At 41.5% G+C, this 22,523-nt stretch overlaps 1 protein-coding gene across 1 annotated transcript; it reads right to left on the bottom strand.

Moving 5' to 3' along the window:
* Nucleotides 1-10,283: 10,283 nt before the first annotated feature.
* Nucleotides 10,284-14,605, bottom strand: RPS4X (ribosomal protein S4 X-linked). Its single transcript, XM_043896273.1, has 7 exons — nt 14,571-14,605; nt 13,613-13,690; nt 13,227-13,407; nt 12,894-12,991; nt 11,547-11,718; nt 10,964-11,121; nt 10,284-10,457 (listed from the first exon to the last, which is right to left on the bottom strand). The coding sequence occupies exons 1-7, from the start codon at nt 14,571-14,573 to the stop codon at nt 10,356-10,358; spliced, it is 792 nt and encodes a 263-aa protein (XP_043752208.1). The 5' UTR covers nt 14,574-14,605; the 3' UTR covers nt 10,284-10,355.
* Between the last annotated feature and the right edge of the window lie 7,918 nt (nt 14,606-22,523).

Below are 22,523 nucleotides of genomic sequence, written 5' to 3'. Positions count from 1 at the left end.
CTGTGCTGAAGCGGGCTCATACCAGCTCACCAGAGCCAACTGATAAATTTTCAGGAATTTCCTGAGCCACTTGTTAAAAATAGCTTTTATTTTAAAAATATAAAAGAGAGGGAGGGGTGACATAAAAATATAAAAGAGAGGAAAGTAGGGGTGTGGGATTAAGAGATACAAACAACTATGTATAAAATAAATTAGCAATGAGAATATATTGTACAGTGCAGGAAAAGATAGCCATTATTTTGTAATAACTTTAAATGGAGTATAATCTATAAAAATATTGCATCTCTTTTGTACACTTGAAACTAATACAATATTGTGAATACTAAAAAATTTCTAAATGTTAATATATAAACTTACCATTAAGTGAATTATATTTAATACAAAGGTAATAAATAAATATTAAAAACTCATTACTTAATTATTTTACTACATTTTACTATTACCTATAACCTTGAAGTTATTTGCACCTGTTATATCCAAGTGGTGGAAATGTGATATAATGGCATGCTACTTCATACTTCTTCCCAGCTGCCTGATCATGGTGGTAGCTTGAAATTAGCCATGGAAATTGGTAAACATTACAAGTCAGAATTGGTTAACTGTTTTGCTGATTGTCTAGCATTAAGGAACTGATGGAAAAAGTCTCAAAATGCTGATAAAACTTAGAAATGTGTTGTGTTTTGTAGCTATTAAATTGTACAAAAAATTATGGAAACACTCAATATTTGAAAACTGTTATCTGGTTCAGCAAATAAGTTGTTCCCATCATTGACAAATGAGTGAAGCCCTAACATAGGTCTTGATTCTTTCACTTTTGCCTTATTTGTCAATACAAACAAAAATATCAACCAACACTCTTTTGAGAACTACATTTCTTTGTCAACTGCAACCAAGATGATAGGTTGATATGGATATAAGAGCTTGGCAAAAATCATTGTAAACATTTTGTAAGCATCAACTGACTATATGGAATTCACAGTAAAGAATCTTGCCTACTTTTATTTTCAAGTTGTGATATACATCCTTTTTATCAGTAACATTTACAATTAACCTATGTTTATACACACACATATTTTTTCCAGAGAGCTGGATGTTAAAGACTTACCAGCACATCACTAATTATACATGTTCACCATTGCTAGAAAAGCTGAGAAAAATACAAGAGCATATGCCTAAAAAGGTCTCTGGAATAAACTGAAAATCTGTTGGCCATTGAGAAGTTTCTTCTTTCTGTTGTTGTTGCTATTAAAAGCTATTTGTTGTCTCTAGGGAACATTTGTTTTTTATTGTTTTTATGATAATTATTCATTTATTATCCAGACAGTACCACATCCTCAGAAGGCAAAGTGATAGAGAAAAAAATTTGACTCACAAACTCCTGCCTGAACAACTCAAATCTCTTCATTTTTCATTCCCTCTTTGGACTTTAGAATTGATCTTTGGGTTTGGAGAATTTTCCAGGCTCAACAACCTGGGGTCATGTGAGTAGATTCCCCTGATTTAGGATGGATAAGTCCTCCCTGAAAAGAGAGTGAGAATTGGACCATAAAGAAAGCTAAGCATTGAAGAATTGATGCTTTTGGGCTGTTGTGTTGGAGAAGACTCTTGACAGTCCCTTGGACTGCAAGAAGATCAAACTAGTCAATCCTAAAGGAAAACCCCTGAATATTCATTGGAAGGACAATGCTGAAGCTGAAGCTCCAATACTTTGGCCCCACTGATACGAAGAACTGACTCATTGGAAAAGACCCTGATGCTAGGAAAAATTGAAGGCAGGAGGAGAAGGGGATGACAGAGGATTAGGTGGTTGGATGGCATCACCGATTCAATGGACATGAGTTTGAGCAAGCTCCAGGAGTTGGTGCTGGACAGGGAGACCTGGCATGTTGCAGTCCATGGGTCTCAAAGAGTCAGACACAACTGAGCAACTGAACTGAACTGAACTGAACGGAACTGAGAAGATAGCATCCCACTTGGGTATCTAGTTACCCAAGGTAATATGGAGGCAGTGATCAAGATATACCCATCTGAATGCTAAGCTCCAAAGAATAGCAAGGAGCAATAAGAAAGCCTTCCTCCATGATCAATGCAAAGAAATAGAGGAAAACAATAGAATGGGAAAGACTCATAGAGATCTCTTAAAGAAAATTAGAGATACCAAAGAAACATTTCATGCAAAGATGGGCACAATAAAGGACAGAAATGGTATGGACCTAACAGAAGCAGGAGATATTAAGACGAGGTGGCAAGAATACACAGAAGAGCTGTACAAAAAAGATCTTCATGACCCAGATAACCACAATGGTGTGATCACTCACCTAGAGCCAGACATCCTGGAATGCAAAGTCAAGTGGGCCTTAGGAAGCATCGCTACAAACAAAGCTAGTGGAAGTGATGGAATGCCAGTTGAGCTATTTCAAATCCTAAAAGATGATGCTGTTAAAGTGCTGCACTCGATATGCCAGCAAATTTGGAAAACTCAGCAGTGGCCACAGGACTGGAAAAGGTCAGTTTTCATTCCAGTCCCAAAGGAAGGTAATGCCAAGAATGTTTAAACTACCGCACAATTGCACTCATCTCACATGCTAGCAAAGTAATGCTCAAAATTCTCCAAGTCAGGCTTCAACAGTACATGAACCAAGAACTTCCAGATGTTCAAGCTGAATTTAGAAAAGGCAGAGGAACCAGAGATCAAATTGCCAACATCCACTGGATCGTAGAAAAAGCAAGAGAGTTCCAGAAAAACATCTACTTCTGCTTTATTGACTACACCAAGCCTTTGACTGTGTGGATCACAACTGTGGAAAATTCTTCAAGAAATGGGATGACCAGACCACCTTACATGTCTCCTGAGAAATCTGTATGCAGGTCAAGAAGCAACAGTTAGAACCAGACATGGAACCACAGACTGGTTCCAAATTGGAAAAGGAATACATCAAGGCTGTATATTGTCACCTTGCTTATTTAACTTATATGAAGAGTCCATCATGCAAAATTCCAGGCTTCATGAAGCACAAGCTGGAATCAAGATTTCTGGGAGAAATATCAATAACCTCAGATATGCAGATGACACCACTCTTATGGCAGAAAGCAAAGAGGAACTAAAGAGCCTCTTGATGAAAGTGAAAGAGGAGAGTGAAAAAGCTAGCTTAAAACTCAACATTCAAAAAACTAAGATCATGGCATCTAGTCCCATCACTTCATGCCAAAGAGATGGGGAAACAATAGAAACAGTGACAAGTTTTATTTTCTTGGGATCCAAAATCACTGCAGGTGGTGATTGCAGCCATGACATTAAAAGATGCTTGCTCCTTAGAAGAAAATTTATGACCAACCTAGACAGCATATTAAAAAGCAGAGAAATTACTTTGCCAACAAAGGTCCATCTAGTCAAAGCTATGGTTTTTCCAGCAGTCATGTATGGATATGAGAGTTGGACTATAAAGAAAGCTGAGCACTGAAGAATTGATACTTTTGAATTATGTTGTTGGAGGACTCTTGAGAGTCCCTTGGACAGCAAGAAGATCAAACCAGTCAATCCTAAAGGAAATCCTGAATATTCATTGGAAGGACTGATGCTGAAGCTGAAACTCCAATACTTTGGCCACCTGATGCAAAGAACTGTCTCATTGGAAAAGATCCTGATGCTGGGAAAGATTGAAGGCAGGAGGAGAAGGGGACAACAGAGGATGAGATTGTTGGATGGCATCACCAACTCGATGGACATGAGTTTGAGCAAGCTCCAGGAGTTGGTGATGAACAGGGAAGCCTAGCATGCTGCAGTCCATGGGGTCACAAAGAGTTGGACATGACTGAGCGACTGAACTAAACTGGTCTCTTAGGCTGTCTTCATTTTTCTTTTAATTCTTTTTTTTTAATATTCTGTTCTGTGGCAGTGACTTCCACCATTCTGTCCTCCAGGTCATTTATCCATTCTTCTGCCTCAGTTATTCTGCTATTGATTCCTTCTAGTGTATTGTTCATCTCTATTTGTTTGTTCTTTAGTTCTCCTGGGTCTTTGGTAAACATTTCTTGCATCTTCTCCATTGTTTTCCCATGATCCTGGATCATCTTCACTATCATTACTCTGAATTCTTTTTCCTGGAAAACTGCCTATCTCCACTTCATTTAGTTGTTTTTCTCAGGTTTTATCTTGTCCCTTCATCTGAGACACAACTTTCTGCTTTATCATCGTGATTAACTTTCTGTAATAAAGTTTTTATTTTAGCCACTGTGGGACTGTGCTTCTTCTTGCTTCTTCTGTCTGCCCTCTGATGGAGGAGGTGAAGAGGTTTGTGTAAGCTTCCTGATCGGAGGGACTGGCATGGGAATAACTGCTCTTGCTCTGGTGGGCAGGGCCTTGCTCAGTAAAGCTTTAATCCAATTATCTGCTAAAAGGTGGGGTTGTGCTCCCTCTCTGGTAGTTGTTTGGCCTGAGGCAATGCAGCTCTGGGGTCTACAGGCTCTATGGGGGACACCAAGGGGGACTTTTCAGGCCTGTTGCTGCCCATGTCCCTGTCCCTGTGGTAAGCCCCTGCCAACCCATGCCTCCACAGGAGGCCCTCCAACAGTAGCATGTAGTTCTGGTTCAGTCTCCTGTGGAGTCACTGCTCCTTTCCTCTGGGTCTTGGTGCATGCAAGATTTTGTTTGTGCCCTTCAAGACTGGAGTCTCCGTTTCCCTCAGTCCTGTGGAAGTTCTATAATCAAATCTCACTGGCCTTCAAGGTCAGATTCCTTGGGGATTCCCAGCCCCTTTGTTGTATCCCCAGGCTGTGAATCCTGATATGGGGTTCAGAACCTTCACAACAGTGGGAAAACTTCTTCGGTATTATTGTTCTCCAGTTTGTGGGTCACCCATTAATGTGATGTGAAAAGACACATTTCATTTTCACCAAGAACTTTACTGAACAATGTATTCACCATTTTGTTCCACTACCTTCTGCATTTTCCAGGGAATTTCATAATTCAATTTTCCCAAAACTTTTTATCTTTTTGAGCAAAGAACCATTCCAGGTGGCTTTTACAGTCTTCCAAGGAGTGGAAATATTTTCCATTAAGAGAATTTTGTGAAAACCAAAATAAATGAGCATCTGAAGGTGCAATGTCTTGGTGAATATGGTGGATGAATCAGAACTTCCCAGCCAAGCCGTAACCATTTTTGCCTTTTCACCAAAAGAAAATGTGGTCTTGAGTTATCCTGATGGAAGATTATGCATTTTCTGTTGACTAATTCCAGATACTCTTCTGGAAAGTAGTTGAATGTTGCTTTCAGTTGGTTTAACTAGGAGCAGTACTTGTTGGAATTATCATTTGGTTTTCTGGAAGGAGCTCATAATAAAGGACTCCAATCCCACCGTACACACACTGTCACCTTCTTTGGATGAAGACTGGCCTTTGATGAGCTTGGCAGTTGTTCATTTTGATTGCCCCATGATCTCTTCTATTCCACAGTATTGTACAGTATACATTTTTCATTGTCCATCACAGTTTGTTTTTAAATTGGGAAGAAAATTTTGTTATGTTTAAGTATAGAATTGCATTTGGAAATATGTTTAAGAAGATTTTTTTTTTCTTTTGCTTAACTTTTGTGGAACCCAAATGTCAAAACGATTAACATAACCAAGCTGGTGTAAATGATTTTCAGCCCTTGGTCTGGGTATTTTGAGTATGCTGGCTATCTCCCATGTGATATAAACATTGATTGCTCTCAATGAATATCTTGATTTGATCACTATCAACTTCAACTTGTCTACCTGACCATGGAGCACTCGACCATGGGAAATCTCCAACACAAAACTTCATAAATTACTTCTGACGTATTTGATGTGTCCATACACTGCACAAATCTTTTTTGTGTGTGTTTCAGGTGCATTTTTACCTTTCTTGAATAATAAAAGCATTATATGCCGAAAATGCTGCTTTTTTCCGTCCATCTTCAATATTAAAATGGCTACACAAAGTACTCCAATTTTGATGAATTTTTTTAAAAGTGCACACTGATATGACAGCTATCACAATACAAGCTAACAAAATTGTTTAAAATGAAGTTAAGTGCTACTAGAGCCATCTTACAGAAAAAAAAAACATTTTGACCAACACAATATCTGAAAAAGTTTATCATATAAACTAGCTGTATGAAAAAAGAGTCCATGTGTTCACTTTGGCAGCACATATACTAAAACTGGAACAATAAAGAGAAGATTAGCATGATACAGGGAGGCCTGGAGTGCTGTGGTTCATGGGGTCGCAAAGAGTCGGACACGACTGAGCAACTGAACTGAACTGAACTGTGCAAGGATGACACATTCCATATTTTTTCTTATAATAACCTATAATGGAAAATAATCTGAAAAATAATATATGTGTATGTGTATAACTGAATCACTTTGCTGTAAACCTGAAATATTTTAAGTCAACTATACTTCAATAAAGAAAAAGAGTCCATGCAAAGTGCTAAGACAGTAGAGTACTTCTCTAGTTCAAGAAACAGTAGCAGAAGCAAAACACTAAAAACAAGACCAAAACAAACAAAAAAGAAACAGCAGGAGGCCAGTGTGGCTGGCACAGATTGAGCAGGGGGAGAGTAGTAGGAAGTGAAGTCAGAGGCCAGACTGTGGGAGGCCTCATGGGACCTTGTGTTGACTATGGTTTTTAGTCTGAGTAAGATGGAAGCCACTGGGGCCTCTGGGCAAATGAGTGATCTGAGCTGACTTACTTTAAACAGTATCCCTCTGAGACTTCCCTAGCTATATACAGTGGTTAGAATTCTGCACTTCCACTGCAGGGGTCATGGGTTCGATCCTTGGTTGGGGAACTAAGATCCCACAAAGCCAGGAAGCCAGTCTGGGGTTAATGCTATAATCTATAATGTAGGTGAGGGTTGTTGGTGGCTCAGATCAGGGTAGCAGCAATGCAGGTGATGAGAAATGGTCTGATATTGTTCAGGGGGTAGTGTAAATGGGGAGGGCACACACCATAGCATTTATCTATTTGTCCCTTTATAAGTTTACTGTGAAAAATGTCAAACATATACAAAAGTGTTGTGACTGGTGTAGCAAACCCATGGACCCATTACCCAGCTTCAACATTATCAGTATGTGGTCAATCTTGTTTCATTGATATTGCCTACTCACTAGATTATTTTAAAGCAAATTTCAGATTGCTTGTCATTTCTTCTGCAAATTCTTCAGTATTTATCACAGAAAGATAAAGACTCATTGTGATTATCATGCATTTTGAAGGGAGAGCCAACAGAATTTTCTAATAAAATTATGAAAATTATGTGTGGAGCATGAGAAAAGGAGTCAAAGCAAGGACACATCCAAAGTGTTTGACTTGAGTAACTGGTAAGATGGAATTTGTTGTGACATGAGATGGGAAAGACTTTGGATAGAACTGATTGGCTTAAGTCAGGGGACAGAGGGTTGGCTATGGCTCTTCCTGTAACATCTGGTTTGCAACAAACACACAGGATCTCAAAAAAATCAAGAGGGCTCTTGTAGACTATAAAGTTCTACACAAGTCTTAGCTGTTTGTATTCTTGCTGTCATTCAAATCTGTACCGTGCTGCCCTGAGTCGACCACGAGGCCCAGTCTGCTGAAAACACAAGGGAAGTAAATCAAACTCCCACAAGTCTGCTCACTGCAGTCATTTTTATCTCGGGACTATTTGCCTTTCTGCTGAGATGATTTCTAAGGTTCTTTCCAGCTCTAAGATTTTTTTTCCATTTATTTTTATTAGTTGGAGGCTAATTACTTTACAATATTGTAGTGGTTTTTGTCATACACTGACATGAATCAGCCATGGATTTTATGAATCAAACTGGAAGTCTTAAAAAGCCTACAATGACCCAAGCCATATTATTTGTAAACTGTAGCTCATTCCAATGATACAGGCTGCTTTGGGCTAAGTCAAGTGATACAACCTGGTGTGAGGATGGAAATCTGCACATTGGGGCTAGCTGCTTAAAAAAAATCCCTGTGCTAGTTTAACAAATAAAAAACCAAAATAAACTTAGGTTGTAAAAGGGACTTTTCTGTAGTCCAATGGCTAAGACTCTGCGTTCCCAGTGCAAGGGGCCCGGGTACAATCCCTGCTCAGGAAATTAGATCCCACATGCCACAACTAAAGATTCTGTGTTCAGTTCAGTCGCTCAGTTGTGTCCAACTCTCTGTGACCCCATGGACTGCAGCACGCCAGGCTTCCCTGTCCATCACCAACTCCCAGAGCTTGCTCAAGCTTGTGTCCATCGAGTCGGTGATGCCATCCAACCATCTCACCGTTGTCCCCTTCTCCTGCCTTCAATCTTTCCCAGCATCAGGGTCTTTTCCAATGAGTCAATTCTTTGCATCAGGTGGCCAAAGTATTGGGGTTTTAGCTTCAGCATCAATCAGTCCTTCCAATGAATATTCAGGACTGATTTCCTTTAGGATTGACTGGTTGAATCTCCTTGCAGACCAAGGGACCCTCAAGAGCCTTCTCCAACACCACAGTTCAAAAGCATTAACTCTTCAGGGCTCAGCTTTCTTTACAGTCCAACTCTTACATCCATACACAACCATAGCTTTGACTAGATTCCGTGTGCTGCAACTAAAACCCAACATAGCCAAATAAATAAATATAAAAAACCCTGGTGATGTGAGGAGAATGCAGCCAAGTAACATAAATTCCCCATTTGGACAAGATGGGTGGCCCAGTGAGCATCTAGGAAACTGTACTTGTGGAAAGAACCAACTTGGAGGCCTCTCCTCCTCCATATTTGCTTTGGTTCCTTAACTAAACTTCAACAAATCATTTCCATTGTCTGCTGAGACAGGACAAACCTAGGAAGAAGTGCACTGAACAGGGTGGCAGGAAGAGAATCCAGCTGCATTCAGGGACCCCTGCCTTCTAGTCCTTTAGTCTCCATTTCTCAAGGGCACCATACAAATTACTTCTGATCTGGCCCCTCATAACTGCTTCTGGATAAGCTCCACTCTTGGCAAGAGAAGGCTTAAGTAACATGTGCCCGGCAAGCCCTTTTCTGCACCCCTCTATTTGGCTGGACCCAGTTCTGCAGAAATTCCCTTTAGGCTGCTTAAGCAGAGTTCCATTGGCCCCAACAAGTTGTGCTTTAGTTTGCAATATGGAAGGCAGGGATGCCCTGTGGGGCCAAATCTGGGTCTGGGGGACCCCTGGGCTGTTTGCTTGTATGTTGTATGTTGCTCAGTTCTTTGGCTTGACTCCAAGCCCAGGACTCAGCCTGGGGAAAGGGATGCTGCCCCAAGCTAGCTTCTCAGCAGGCTTCCTGGTCCACTGCACCCACAGGCCTGGGCACCAGGTATATCAGTAGACATGCCCGGTTAAATTTGCAGTGATTTCACACAGGTTCATTTTACCTCAGATGAAGAAAAGAAAAACTGTTTTTCACTCCAAATCCTGCCACAAGGGGAAAGGGAGATTTACTTGCTTTGAGCCGTCTGTAGCTAGACGTTATGTGAAGGTGATACATACAGGGCAGTGGTTAACACATGGGCATTTTGCTCCTCTGGGGGATCTGGCATTATCTCAAGTCAGTTTCTGATTATCACAACCAGGAAGAATAAAAGGGCTGTTCTAGTGGGTTAGGGGCCAGGGATGCTGCCCAACATCCAACACACAGGACAGCCATCCCCTCCCCTGCCCTGCCCCCACATAAAGATCGAAGAGTTCTGCTATGGGAAGCCAAAGTGGTTTTAGGTCTTGGCAGGAAGACATGCTGGTTGATAACACAGGGTAATTGACACTTTTAAGAAGCCCAGAGTTTGAAATGAGGAATAGGTCAACTGCTGGCCCCTCAATAGAGGCACCTCCCAAGACTGGTAAAAACATGATTTTGCAGTCCTGAGAAATGGAGTTGAGGACTGAATGCTACAGTAGCTGGAAAATGATAAAGACAAAGTCCAAGCAAGTGTACTGCTTGGCAGCAAGAGCCCAGACCTTTATGATGAACTGTATTCAAAACTGGACATTTTAACCCTGCCATTTGGCAAGCTGGGCACAGAAGTGGGAAAAACAGATGAGCCAGGCTTATATATGGGGTAGTACAATAAAGACCAGAGAAAAGAGGGGGATTAAAAAAAGGTACTATGTATAAAATAATTATTAGTTACTTGTTTCTCCTTCTTGCCAAGGTTTGACACGTTCTCCTACAATCATTGAAGTCTAGCCTATAAGAGACATCATATCCCAGAATGCCAAGCCTGCCTGAAAATTCAAAGCAAGAAAACAAACCAAAACCCAAACCACAACAAACACCAAAGATGTTATTAATCACTTGGTATTATCTTTAATTAAGTACAAAGATTTTTCCAATCACATCACATAGAGATCATTTTATCCACTGCTCTGTTTGGCTGCCAATCTCTTATCTCTCTCCTCAGCAATGGTAAGGCGAATACCCTTTCCACGGGGAAGAGAGATCCACGGTTTGTTGCCCTGGAGGAGAAAAAGAGAATCAAAACCTGCTATACACCATTAACAGGCTGGCACATGCTATGTTTATGTTTGTCAAGAGGAAGAGAAGCCTGTTTGTGAAAGCACTCAGCAACAGTCAGGCAGTCATTTATCTGAAACATCCATTTAAAATTTTTTGCCCATGTATGTAAATGCAAACTACAATATCCTAATATCATAATTAGTCTTAGATATATTGAAATTGTGCCCAAGGCCAAGCATTAGCTTACCTCCCCCCACAATCTCCCACAGGTACAAATTAAAGAGCCAAACTATAAGGTATATTCATTCCATTACTGGCACTTTTCACCAACCCAGGTAATCCATTCCCCCCACCTTCCGTGATGCTGAAAAGGCACAGGTTTGCCTCAGCCCTGCTGTGAGCCCTATCCCAGAGGAGGCTTTATTTATAACAGGTTTAGCAACAACCAGGAGCTACAATCCCAGCATTTTACAGGTTTCCCTGGACTAGAGAAACCCAGACTTACTTTGCCAATAACGAAAATGTTTGAGAGCCGTGTGGCAAAGCTGTTGCCGTTCGCATCTTTCACATGAACTACATCAAAAGAACCTGGATGTCTCTCCCTGTTTGTAATCACACCAATTCTTCCCAGGTTAGCACCTCCAGTCACCATGCACAGGTTACCTATATAGGAAGGAAATGGTAGTCAATGAGAGACAGGTTTCAAACAAAGTTGTTAATCTTCCAAAGTACAATTACTTTTCTGCTACTGTTGTGACAGATTTGGGGGATGAGTCAATTACAAAAGGCTGTATCTCAGTTCCCTCATGGCCACCACAAAACTACAATGACACAGGCTTTGCTTTCCCACATGTTCATTTCTTAAAAGACTTGCCCGTTCCCAGTCTGTTACTATATCAACAAAAGACATCTAGCTTTGGTTGCTAATTAAGTGCATATTAGACCATGAACCCAAAAAACAAAACCCTGTACCCAGGCCTTGTACAAGTCCTAGATTCAATCAATTTAATAAAAGCAAAGTACAGCTCTTATGCCTGCCTATGAGAATTCTGCCTAAAGGGAATGCCTATGTAGCAGAGGCTGCTTACCAGTGTCAAATTTGATGAAATCAGTAATCTTGCCAGTCTCCAAGTCAATCTGAATGGTGTCATTCACCTTGATGAGGGGATCAGGGTAACGGATGGTACGAGCATCATGGGTTACCAGATGAGGGATTCCTTTTGTCCCCACAAATATCTTTCTTACTTTGCACAATTTATACTAGAAACACACAAGGGTCAGCCACATCAGTCTAGCTCACAGGTACTATGCTCCAGAGTACAATGACAGTTCTGTCACCACCTTGAAGATGTAACCAGCAGCTAAAGAACTATAGCTGAATAATGGTGTTCTTGACTTTTTCGTCCCACTCCCCAATAAATTCATCTTGCACACTGCCCCCCTTCTAGATTAATCTTCCTTATTTCTTATGTGTTTTCTTTGTAGCACTGTATCAACCCCAAGGCTAAAAGTTCAAGCAACTGGAAGGCCTCACAACCTGGGAACTACCAGGCGGGCTAATCACTACCATTTCCTCCCCCCTCAAATGCAAGTTACAGCCCCTTTCTCAGGTTAAGTCTGTGACAGCTTGAATTCTTCCCTCCTAACTCACCCAGCTAACAAGTGCCTCTTAATGGCTCCCTCTACATCACAATTGAGTTTTTTTTTCCACAATTGAGTTTTGTCTCACAAACTTGCAATTGCATTACCAGTTCATCGAATCAACTATTTCACAAACCATTTCACTTTTGGGTTTTTCACTCCCCAAAAGATTCTTTAAATGAATCAAATCACCTTGATTCCATTGGACATGCTCTCCAGCCCGCTGGTAACAATGCAGCTAAGGAAATTAGGAGCTGAATCACCCAATTGAATTAACCTTCATTTACAGCCAATAATGGAATAAGCCATGAACTTATACATAAAACCACAACAAACTGGATTAAATAATCAATGTCTGTAACCTTTTGTGTTATCTCAAATTAGTGCCCTGAAGGTTATTGGTCCTTTCCATTAATACCTTTCCCCTCCCCCGAGTAAAGCTAGACAAAAGGCCAACTGGACTGGACTAGACTAGACATTGGGTTTTCCAGTCCCTTATTCTTAAAAGGACCCACACTTCAGATACTCAAACATTTCTAGAAGTCACTCTCCTTGCCTCAAACAAAAAAACACCAGCAACCAGAAGTCACTGTTCAGTGCGAATTCATTTCTGCTTTAAAAAAGGTAACAATCTGTTGAGGATGCTAACTGGACTAGATGTTTCCAGGTATAAGATTATAAGGAATCCTAATATACCTACCTCACCACAATGGATCAGCCCATGTACTTAATTCAGGCTGTAACTTAGAATCAAGTACTTTAAAACAACAGCCCAGCCTGCTTGCTCCACTCACCTTGGCCTCCTCAGGTGTAATACGATGAACAGCAAAGCGACCCTTGGTGTCATAGATCAAACGAAAATTCTCTCCAGTCTTATCAATGCTGATGACATCTGACATCAAACAGTAACTAAGGTTACTACAGTGAACCCCAGTAGACCGTGCTGAGCAATAACCACACGTAAGGAAAAAAAATCCATGTGCTTCCCATTTCGAATACCAACGACTCTGACAGAAGTTCACCAGGATTTAATAATACAACCACCTTTTTAGAGAGCGAGATTAAAAAAAAAAAGACTAAACAAAATATCAAAAGGGGCCACCAAGTGCCCACCACTAACCACTTACCCATAAAACCAGCAGGGTAGGTTATATCTGTGCGGACTTTGCCATCAATCTTAATGAAACGCTGCATGCAGATCTTCTTTACTTCATCTCCAGTTAGGGCATACTTAAGTCTATTCCTTAGGAAAATGATTAGGGGGAGACATTCCCTTAGCTTGTGGGGGCCGGTAGATGGACGAGGGGCCTGCAAAATGATAACTTTATTTTTAAAAAGGTACCTTTCAAGTCCCGAGATTTAGACTGCCCTGACCCCAAAATGACTTCTGGCAGGCAGTGAAAGAAACATTTTCCGATACAGTAATCAGGGATATCCGACACATAAAGAAACAGTACAAAATGTCTCAAACATACAACATAAAGAAACATAGTTACAATATAATGATACTTACAAACACACCAGTCAGTTTATCCAGCATCCAATGTTTTGGAGCTGCTACGCGTTTCAGGTGCTTCTTGGGACCCCGAGCCTAAAGTTTCAGATTTTAATACTGTTAAATTGTTTCAAGTGTTTTCAAGAACAGCTTACACAATTATTCTCGAAAGAACAGCACTGTTTCCTCTTCAACAAAAACACACACAGCAAATACTACAGGTGCCGCAAACTGCAACCAATTTCCTTATTGTTAATTGATTACTGTCTCTTAGAACAGTATTTCCTGTTACTAAGTTATTTATATATTACTGCTTAAAAGGGTGTATGCTTCTAGAGGATGTTTTTACTAGGACACTGCTGGTGGAAACAGCCAGGGGATGGACTTCAAGGCACACAGCCAGCCAGCAACAGAAATGGACCAGAACTCAATCTGTGCTTCTATATCAAATAGAAATCTTCTCGAAATATATCTGGTTTTCAAGTGTTAGCTGTTGAGATACTGGCACAACCACGTGCCAATAGCTGCTTCCTCAAACTCTAAAGTAGCTAAGATCATTTTTCGCCTTAAAGTACGTATACTGAATCTCACCGATCACATTAGCTAAAGTCAGAGCGTGCCAAAGACACGACGGAAATAATCTCTTCTCCTGCCCCGGGCCAGACGTTTCTCCTCCGGGCCCACCCGGGGCTCCGTTCTGGGAAGCAAGCCGCTCCTCCCAGGGCCGCATGATGCGTGGCCGGGTGTGGCCAGCCCAGATACCGAGGCCTTCCCGCCAGCAGTACCAATTTCCCCCTACAGCTGAAAGTTGGTGTTCGCTATCACCCTCCACCCCGCCTGTGCCCACCCCACGAGGCCCCTCTCCCTTCGCCTCGGCCCGACCACCCCCCGCGAGAGTCCCGGAGTCCCGGGCAGCCCCAGCCCTGGGAGGATGGAGGCTGATGGACCTTCAAGAGCTCGCAAAAATCCGCCTTACCATGGCTGCGCTAGGCACGAAAAGAGGCCCGCCTTCTTCCGGCGAGCGGAGAAAACGGGGCCCGAGTCTGCGCGCGCAGGAGCCTTGGCCCCTCCTACCAGCTCCGCCCTTTCACGGCAGGCGAGGAGGCTATCTTGCCACCTGCTGGTGGGAGGTCAGAGGTCCGGGGCTTGGAAACCACCGTGGAAAAACGGGTGTCTCCCAAGGGCGAGTTCCTCCCTCTCCTTTCCCGCCCTCGTCCCTCCAGTATTTGCTGAGGACCTCTGGAGCACTTGAGGACTTCCCTGGTGGCTCAGACGGTAAAGCGTCTGCCTACAGTGCGGGAGACCTGGGTTCCATCCCTGGGTCGGGAAGATCCTCTGGCGAAGGAAATGGCAACCCACTCCAGTCCTCTTGCCTGGAAAATCCCATGGACAGAGGAGCCTGGTAGGCTACAGTCCATGGGGTTGCAAAGAGTCAGACACGACTGAGCGACTTCACTCTGGAGCACTTGATTCTGTGTTAGGTGCTGGACCAAGATGAGTTAGACAAGCCCTCTTGCCTAAAGTGAGGCTACTTTAAGTCCCACGTATACATGACCGTATAATCACTAGAATACACTGAAATGAATAAGGTCCTACAGTGTAGCACAGGGAACTGTATTTAACATCGTGTAATAAACTGTAGTAGAAAAGAATCTGAAAAATAATATATCTATATCTATATACATATATGTCTATATGTATATATCTGAATCACTTTTCTGTACAACTTGAAAGTAATACAACTTTGTAAATCTGCTACTGCTAAGTCACTTCAGTCGTGTCCGACTCTGTGTGACCCCATAGACGTCAGCCCATCAGGCTCCGCTATCCCTGGGATTCTCCAGGCAAGATCACTGGAGTGGGTTGCCATTTCCTTGAAAGTGAAAAGTGAAAGTGAAGTTGCTCAGTCCTGTCCGACTCTTAGCGACCCCATGGACTGCAGCCTACCAGGCTCCTCCATCCATGGGATTTTCCAGGCAAGAGTACTGGAGTGGGGTGCCATTGCCTTCTCCGTTTGTAAATCTACTATACTTCAAATAAATAAATTTTTAAAGAATACATTAAAATGAATAACTAATACTGTTCCTTAAACCTGTTTTGTCTGTTCCTTCTCCTGAGTTCCCTGGAGCCAGTCGACCTGCCCTTACTATAAGTTGGGAAGAATCAATATTTTCCCCTCTGGCTTCTCTGCAGATTGCCGAGGGGGTGGAGTGTAGGGGGTGGGAGGGTAGGATCTCTGCTTGAACTCTGCCCCTCCATTTCTGTACAGTGCATTCGGCACTTACCATAAAGTCTCAGGGAAGAGAGGAGACATTAGAGATCATCCGGTTATCTAACTAAAATTTAGACCTAATCATGTGATTTCCCTACTTTGAAAGTGCCCTTGGGTCTCCTGCCTGGCCCCTCAGGTCCCTCTGCCTTTCACCTCCTGCCTCCTGCACTCATCAGGACATCCATTGCTCCTTTACTCTATCCCAAACCTCAAAGCTTAAGCCACTCCAAGGTGTTACTGCTCTGACAAAACTGCCTCTTTCAAGCCTCCTGACAGTGGACCTGTTAATACCTCAGCTTGGAACTGCCATGGACAGCCCAGCACTCTTCCTGGGTACCTAATCCCACTAGTCGGCCTTGGAGATGTATACAGCTCAGGCCCTTCTGGCTCTGTGAGCACCTGGTCCCCTCAGGCAGAGTCATGCCACATTCTTCTGCCCCAGAATCCTCGGTTCAAATTCAATGGCAACACAGTAGCAGATCGGGTTGTAATTAGTTTCTTTGTCTGTCCTCCACTAGACTGTGAGTATCTTCATTAAAGAGCTTGCCTTAATTCATCTTTGCCACCTAACAGAGAGGTTAGTGCGATGTCCAACACTTGGTAAATACTTGTTGAATGAACAAATTGAGTCAACATCCCAGTCATTGTGCCAAGTCTCACTATACTCTCCCTGACTCTGCCTGGCCTCCCCCGACCATGAGGTCAAAGTCCTAACCCAGGAGGTTCCATTTTACATGTCTCTGTCTCTGCCCTCCTTTTCATCCCCCAGTAGTTTGCAGAGGAGCAAGAGAGAGGAAAAAATGGTTGGCTTTTTTCAATCAGACAGTACCCACTAACTAGATGGACAGGAAGTCCTCTTTGTCTAAAATTAGGTCTATAGTAAACCAGGCTATAGATGATTATTGGCAAGAAGGGGCAATTGATTGGAGATGGGGATTAGAGAGAGAGTGAAGTTGGTGAGACAATAGAAGGTGTATTCTGAGGTTTTCAGTCTGAGGGCATTGGGAAGATGGTGGTGCAGCCAACAGAAATGATGGGAGTTCACTTGGGGGTGAGGAATTCCATGGAAAGTCCATGGGACTTCTGGCTTGAGAATAGGAGAAATGGCTGGTTAAAGCCAAAGATGTTACTTAAGATCACACAACTGGTTAAGAGTGGGGGATGGGTTTGGGAGGCTGATCTCTTGCCTCCCAGGTCAAGGGTTGGTTTGTTTTTGTACCACAGCTTGTCAAAGGACTCGACGGAATCAAAGCACCTTTTCCAGTATATTTTTTTCTCTGTCAATTTGTATTTGTGCACAAATGACATTCTAACAACAATAAAGGGAATTGGGAAAGAGCTAAGAAAATCACAAAACAGTACCTCCCCAAACACCCTAAACACATCATCTGTATTCATTTGTTCTTGTTCCTGTTCTTGTTCTGATCGGTTTGTGTGCATGCATACTTTTACATAATTTTACTCCTAGCATACAGACCATTTTGCATTCTGCTTTTATTATACTAAGCACTTTCTGAGTTGCTACATAATCTTTATAATGAGTATTTTAACAACTGCGTCATATTTCATTAAATGGATATCCCATAATTAATAAAAGTTCCTTATTGTTGAACATTTAGTTTTTCGTACTTTTTCTTTATTATGAATGTTGCTACAGTGAATAGTTTCCTTTATATGGCTTTTTCCTTCAGTGAAACAACTTCCTTAGAATAAATCCATTCCTTCACCCAACATTTATTGAGTACCTACTCTGAATCAAATTCTGTATTATGAGCCAGGGAAACAGAGATGATTAAGATCTAGTTCCTGGTCTCAAAGGATTCACATTACAGTGGAGAGGTAGGGTGGGAGGAAGGGGATGGAAAGCTAGAAGAAGCTCTTCAGAGGAAAGATGGTGGTGAGGCAGTTTGGAACATGGAGGGCTGTTAAATCTGAAGAATTTGGACTTAGCCTGTAGGTAGACAATGAGGAGTCACTGAAAGATTTTAAAGAGGACAGAATCAGCTTTGTGCTTCAGAAAGATAACTGACTGCTTCTTTTAGAATGGTTTGAAGGAAGTGTGACTGGTTTGGGTCAGGGAGGAGATGGGTCAGGGCTATTTCAACAATGCAAGCAAGAAACAGAAGGGCGAGACCCAGGTCCGTGACTGCGGGGTGGAGGAGGAGGGGGCAGATTTAAAAGACATTGCAGATGGAGTATTGGCAGAATCTGACTAGGAAATGACATATGTGCAGGGGTGAGGGACAGGGAGGTAATTAGGATGATTCCCAGGTTTCTGGTTTGGTGACTCAGTAGCACATTCACCGGGAGCTAGGAGGAGGCATGTTTGGTGTGTGCGACGTGGGACTGAGGGGGAGGACCAGCTGGAGATGCTTTATAGACACAAACCTGAGCGCAGGTGTGTGATATCTGGGCTGGAGACTCCCATTTGGGAGAACTGGTGCATCTGTGCTTAGTCCATGGGAGTGGTTGGCAGTAACTGTTGGAAAGGGAGCACTGTGTTAAGGGTCTGAATACTTTGATAGTGGTATTGTGTATTGCCAAAGACCTTCCTCAGAGCAGCCTTGCAATTTTACTATACTCATGCCAGCCTGGTAATCACTTATTTTTAACTTTTACTAATGTAATTGTTTTAATTTGCACTTCAAAAAATCACTAGTGGGGTTGAACATTTTGTCATATGCTTGTTTACTCATTCCATTTCCCCTTGTGTGAAGTATCTCTGCCTATTAATCTTTGGGGACATGTTTTTCTGATCAATTTGTATGGGTGCTTTACAGAACACAGAAGTTCATCATTTGTCGTATTTGAGGCATATATTTTTACCAATTACTTTCCTTTTGATTTTATTTTTCTATGTACAAAGTTTCAAAATTTTATATAGCCAAATCTGTTTATCTTTACTCTTGTAATTTCTTCTTGTCAATTCAAAGATTAGAAGGTTACTCTCAGTTCAAAGATCTGCTAAATACTCAATTCTATTTAATAACATGTATTTAGTTCTTTACCAACTTGGGGTTGATAAAGATAAATGGAATTAAAGATAAACTGAAAACAAATCTATTTCCCCCAAAATGCTTAACCAATTTTCTCATTGCAATATATTAAATGATCTTTGTCTTTGTTGTTTTGTAAGAACTGCTTTAACATATCGTAAATGAAACCATGTAGTGCATGGTTCTATTTCTGTAAGTGTAGGCATGGAAGACGATGAGTAGGGAACTGAGATGTACATACATCCCCAGCATCCTGTCCCAGATTGCCAAAGGAAAAGGATGTGTATGAGTGGTTCATGTTCATAAGTCACACCATGAGTGGAGCTGTCCAAGCCCCTCAGTCTTCATCTTAAAGAGTAGCCCTTCATGCCTTAGATTCCCTGATCGATTTATTGTCAGCAATCAATGAACCAGCACAGCCTTCTCCTCACTTTCTCACATTTCTGTGAGACAGTGAGGCAGAGGTGAAAGAGCACGGTTTGAATCTATCTCTGTGTGCCTTTGAGTAAATGGCTTCACTTCTCTGAATCACAGGTGCTTTATTTGGAAAATAGGGATAACCATACTCAGTTTGAGAGATGATGTATCAAATGCATAGAACATAGGGACTCAGTCAATGAATTAGTGCTCCAGTTCCCTTCTGGATGCTTCCTTCTGAAATTTGGGTTTTTTCAACAGCTTTATTGAGGAATAATTAACATATAGTAAATGGCACGTATTTAAAGTATGCAGTTTGACAAATTTTGATGTGTGTATAAACCTAGTGAAACCATTTGTCACTAAGATAATGAACATGTCCATAAGCCCCAAGTTTTCTCATGTCTGTTTGTAACCCCTCAGTCAAGCTCCTCCCCCTGCACTCCCAGGCAACTGTTGATCTGCTTTCTGTCACTACTGATTAATTTGCATTTTCTTGAATTTTGCATAAGTGGAAATATTCCAGTCTGTACTCTTTTTTTGTTTAGCATCTTTCACTCAGCATAATTATTTTTAGATTCATTCATGTTGTTGCATGTATCAATAGTTTATTCTTTTATTGCTTAGTAGTTCCTCATATACATCATATAGTACATGTATACATATATGCATATACACATGTATGTATGTATGTATACCATAATTAGTTTATCCCATTCACCCATGGATAAACATTTGAGTTGTTTCCAGTTTTAAGCAATTACAGATGAAGCTGCTATGAACATTTCTATACAAGTTTTTTTATGAACAAATGTTTATATTTCTCTTGGTGAAAACCTATAAGTGGAAGGCTAGGTCATATGGCAGATGTATGTTTAAACTTTTTGAAAAAATTGCCAAACTGTTTTCCAAAGTGGTTGTAATGTTTTACATACCCATTTTCAGTGTTCCAGTTGCACCATGCCCTGGCCAACATGTATTAAATCAGTTGTTGTTTTTTTTAACTTAATTTTTAATTGGGGTTCCCTGGTGGCTCAGTGGTAAAGAATCTGCCTGCCAATGCAGGAGACACAAGAGACCAAGTTCAATTCCTGGGTTGGGAAGATCCCCTGGAGAAAGAAATGGCAACCCACTCCAGAATTCTTGCTTGGGAAATCCCATGGACAGAGGAGCCTGGCAGGCTATAGTCCATGGGGACATGACTTAGTGACTAAACAACAACAAATACATAAGATTTACCATTTTGACCATTTTAGAATGTACATTTAGGGACTTCCCTGGTGGTCCACTGGTTAACAATCCACCTTCCAATGCAGGGGACATGGGTTCAATCCCTGGTGATTCCTGGTCTGGGAACTAAGATCCCACATGCCATGGGGCAACTAAGCCAGCACACCAAAACTACTGAACTGGCCTGCCACAATGAAAGATCCCTCATGACACAATGAGGATCCAGCATGCGGGACCCGACTCAGCCAAATAAATGAATATTTTAAAATAAATAGATAAATAAAATGTACATTTAGGGGACTTCCTTGGTTGTCCAGTGGTTAAGACTCTGAACTTCCACTGCAGGAGGCAAGAGTTTGATCCCTGGTTAGGGAACTAAGATTCCACATGGCACGCAACACTGCCAAAATATTAAAAATAAATAAATAAATAAAATTAAATGCACATTTAAGTGGCGTTAAGTACATTCACATGGAAAAGATAAATGCATCCCAGTGTATACAACAGCAGTATTAACAATAGCCAGAACATAGAAACAACCTAAGTGTCCATTGACGAATGGATAGAGAAGATGTGGTACATATATACAATGGAATGTGGTGGTGGTTTAGTCTCTGAGTCATGTCTGACTCTTGTGATCCAATGGACTGTAGCCTGCCAAACTCCTCTGTCCATGGAATATTAGCCACAAAAAGAATGAAACAACACCATTTGCAGCAACATGGATGGACCTAGATAGAGATTAGTATACTAACTGAAATAGAGGAAGAAAAATAGATGGTATCACTTTAGCTCAGTTGGTAAAGAATCCGCCTGCAATGCAGGAAACCCCAGTTCAATTCCTGGGTTGGGAAGACCTGCTGGAGAAGGGATAGACTACCCACTCCAGTATTCTTGGGCTTCCCTTTTGTCTCAGCTGGTAAAGAATCCTCCTGCAATGCGGGAGACCTGGGTTCAATCCCTGGGTTGGGAAGATCCCCTGGAGAAGGGAAAGGCTACCCGCTCCAGTATTCTGGCCTGGAGTGTTCCATGGACTGTCCATGGGGTTGCAAAGAGTTGGACACGACTGAGTGACTTTCATTTCGCTATATGTGATACAGATCTAAATCTGATACAATATAAAATAATGATACAAATGAACTTATTTACAAAACTGAAAGAGACTCACAGACATGGAAAAGAAACTTACGGTTACCAGAGGAGAAAAGGGCAGGGGGAGGGATAAATTAGGAGTTTCAGATTAATAGATACAAACTCCTATATATAAAATAGATGAACAAGGAGGTCCTACTGTATAGCACAGGGAACTATATTCAAAATCTTGTAATAACCTGTAATGTAAAATAATATGAAAAAAATCTCCATACTGTCTTCCATTCCCACCAACAGTGCAAGAGGAGTCCCTTTTCTCCACATCCTCTCTAACACTATCATTTGTAGATTTTTTGATGATGGCCATTCTGACTGATGTGAGGTGATATCTCATTGTAGTTTTGATTTGCATTTCTCTAATAGTGAATGATGTTGAGCATCTTTTCATGTGTTTTTTAGCCTTCTGTATGTCTTCTTTGAAGAAATGTCTGTTTAGATCTTGATCAGATTATTTGTTTTTCTGGTATTGAGTTGTATGAGCTGCTTGTATATTTTAAAAATGAATCCTTTGTCAGTTGTTTCATTTGCTATTATTTTCCCCATTCTATCTTTGCACCTTCTTTATAGTTTCCCTTGCTGTGCAGAAGCTTTTAAGTTTAATTAGGTTCCAACTGTTTATTTTTGTTTTTATTTCCATTACTCTAGGAGGTGGGTCATATAGTATCTTGCTATGATTTATGGAGAGAGTAGCATGGAAACATACACATTACCATATGTAAAATAGATACCCAGTGGGAATTTGCTATATGACACAGGAAACTCAAACCAGGGCTCTGTGACAACCTAGAGGGGTGGGATGTGGTGGGAGGGGGGAGGGAGGTTCAAGAGGGAGGGGATGTATGCATATCTATGGTTGATTTAT

This window comes from Cervus elaphus, chromosome X, assembly GCF_910594005.1.
Source record: "Cervus elaphus chromosome X, mCerEla1.1, whole genome shotgun sequence".
NCBI classification, from domain to species: domain Eukaryota; kingdom Metazoa; phylum Chordata; class Mammalia; order Artiodactyla; family Cervidae; genus Cervus; species Cervus elaphus.
This window is presented reverse-complemented; position numbering and strand designations above follow the sequence as displayed.

What these genes read in the sequence shown, in the direction of transcription:
- RPS4X (XM_043896273.1), bottom strand. An exon ending in CTACCCTGCTGGTTTTATGG is followed by an intron (nt 12,992 to 13,226) that starts GTAAGTGGTTAG and finishes GTTTGATGTCAG; the next exon opens with ATGTCATCAGCATTGATAAG. An exon ending in TTACACCTGAGGAGGCCAAG is followed by an intron (nt 11,719 to 12,893) that starts GTGAGTGGAGCA and finishes GTGTGTTTCTAG; the next exon opens with TATAAATTGTGCAAAGTAAG.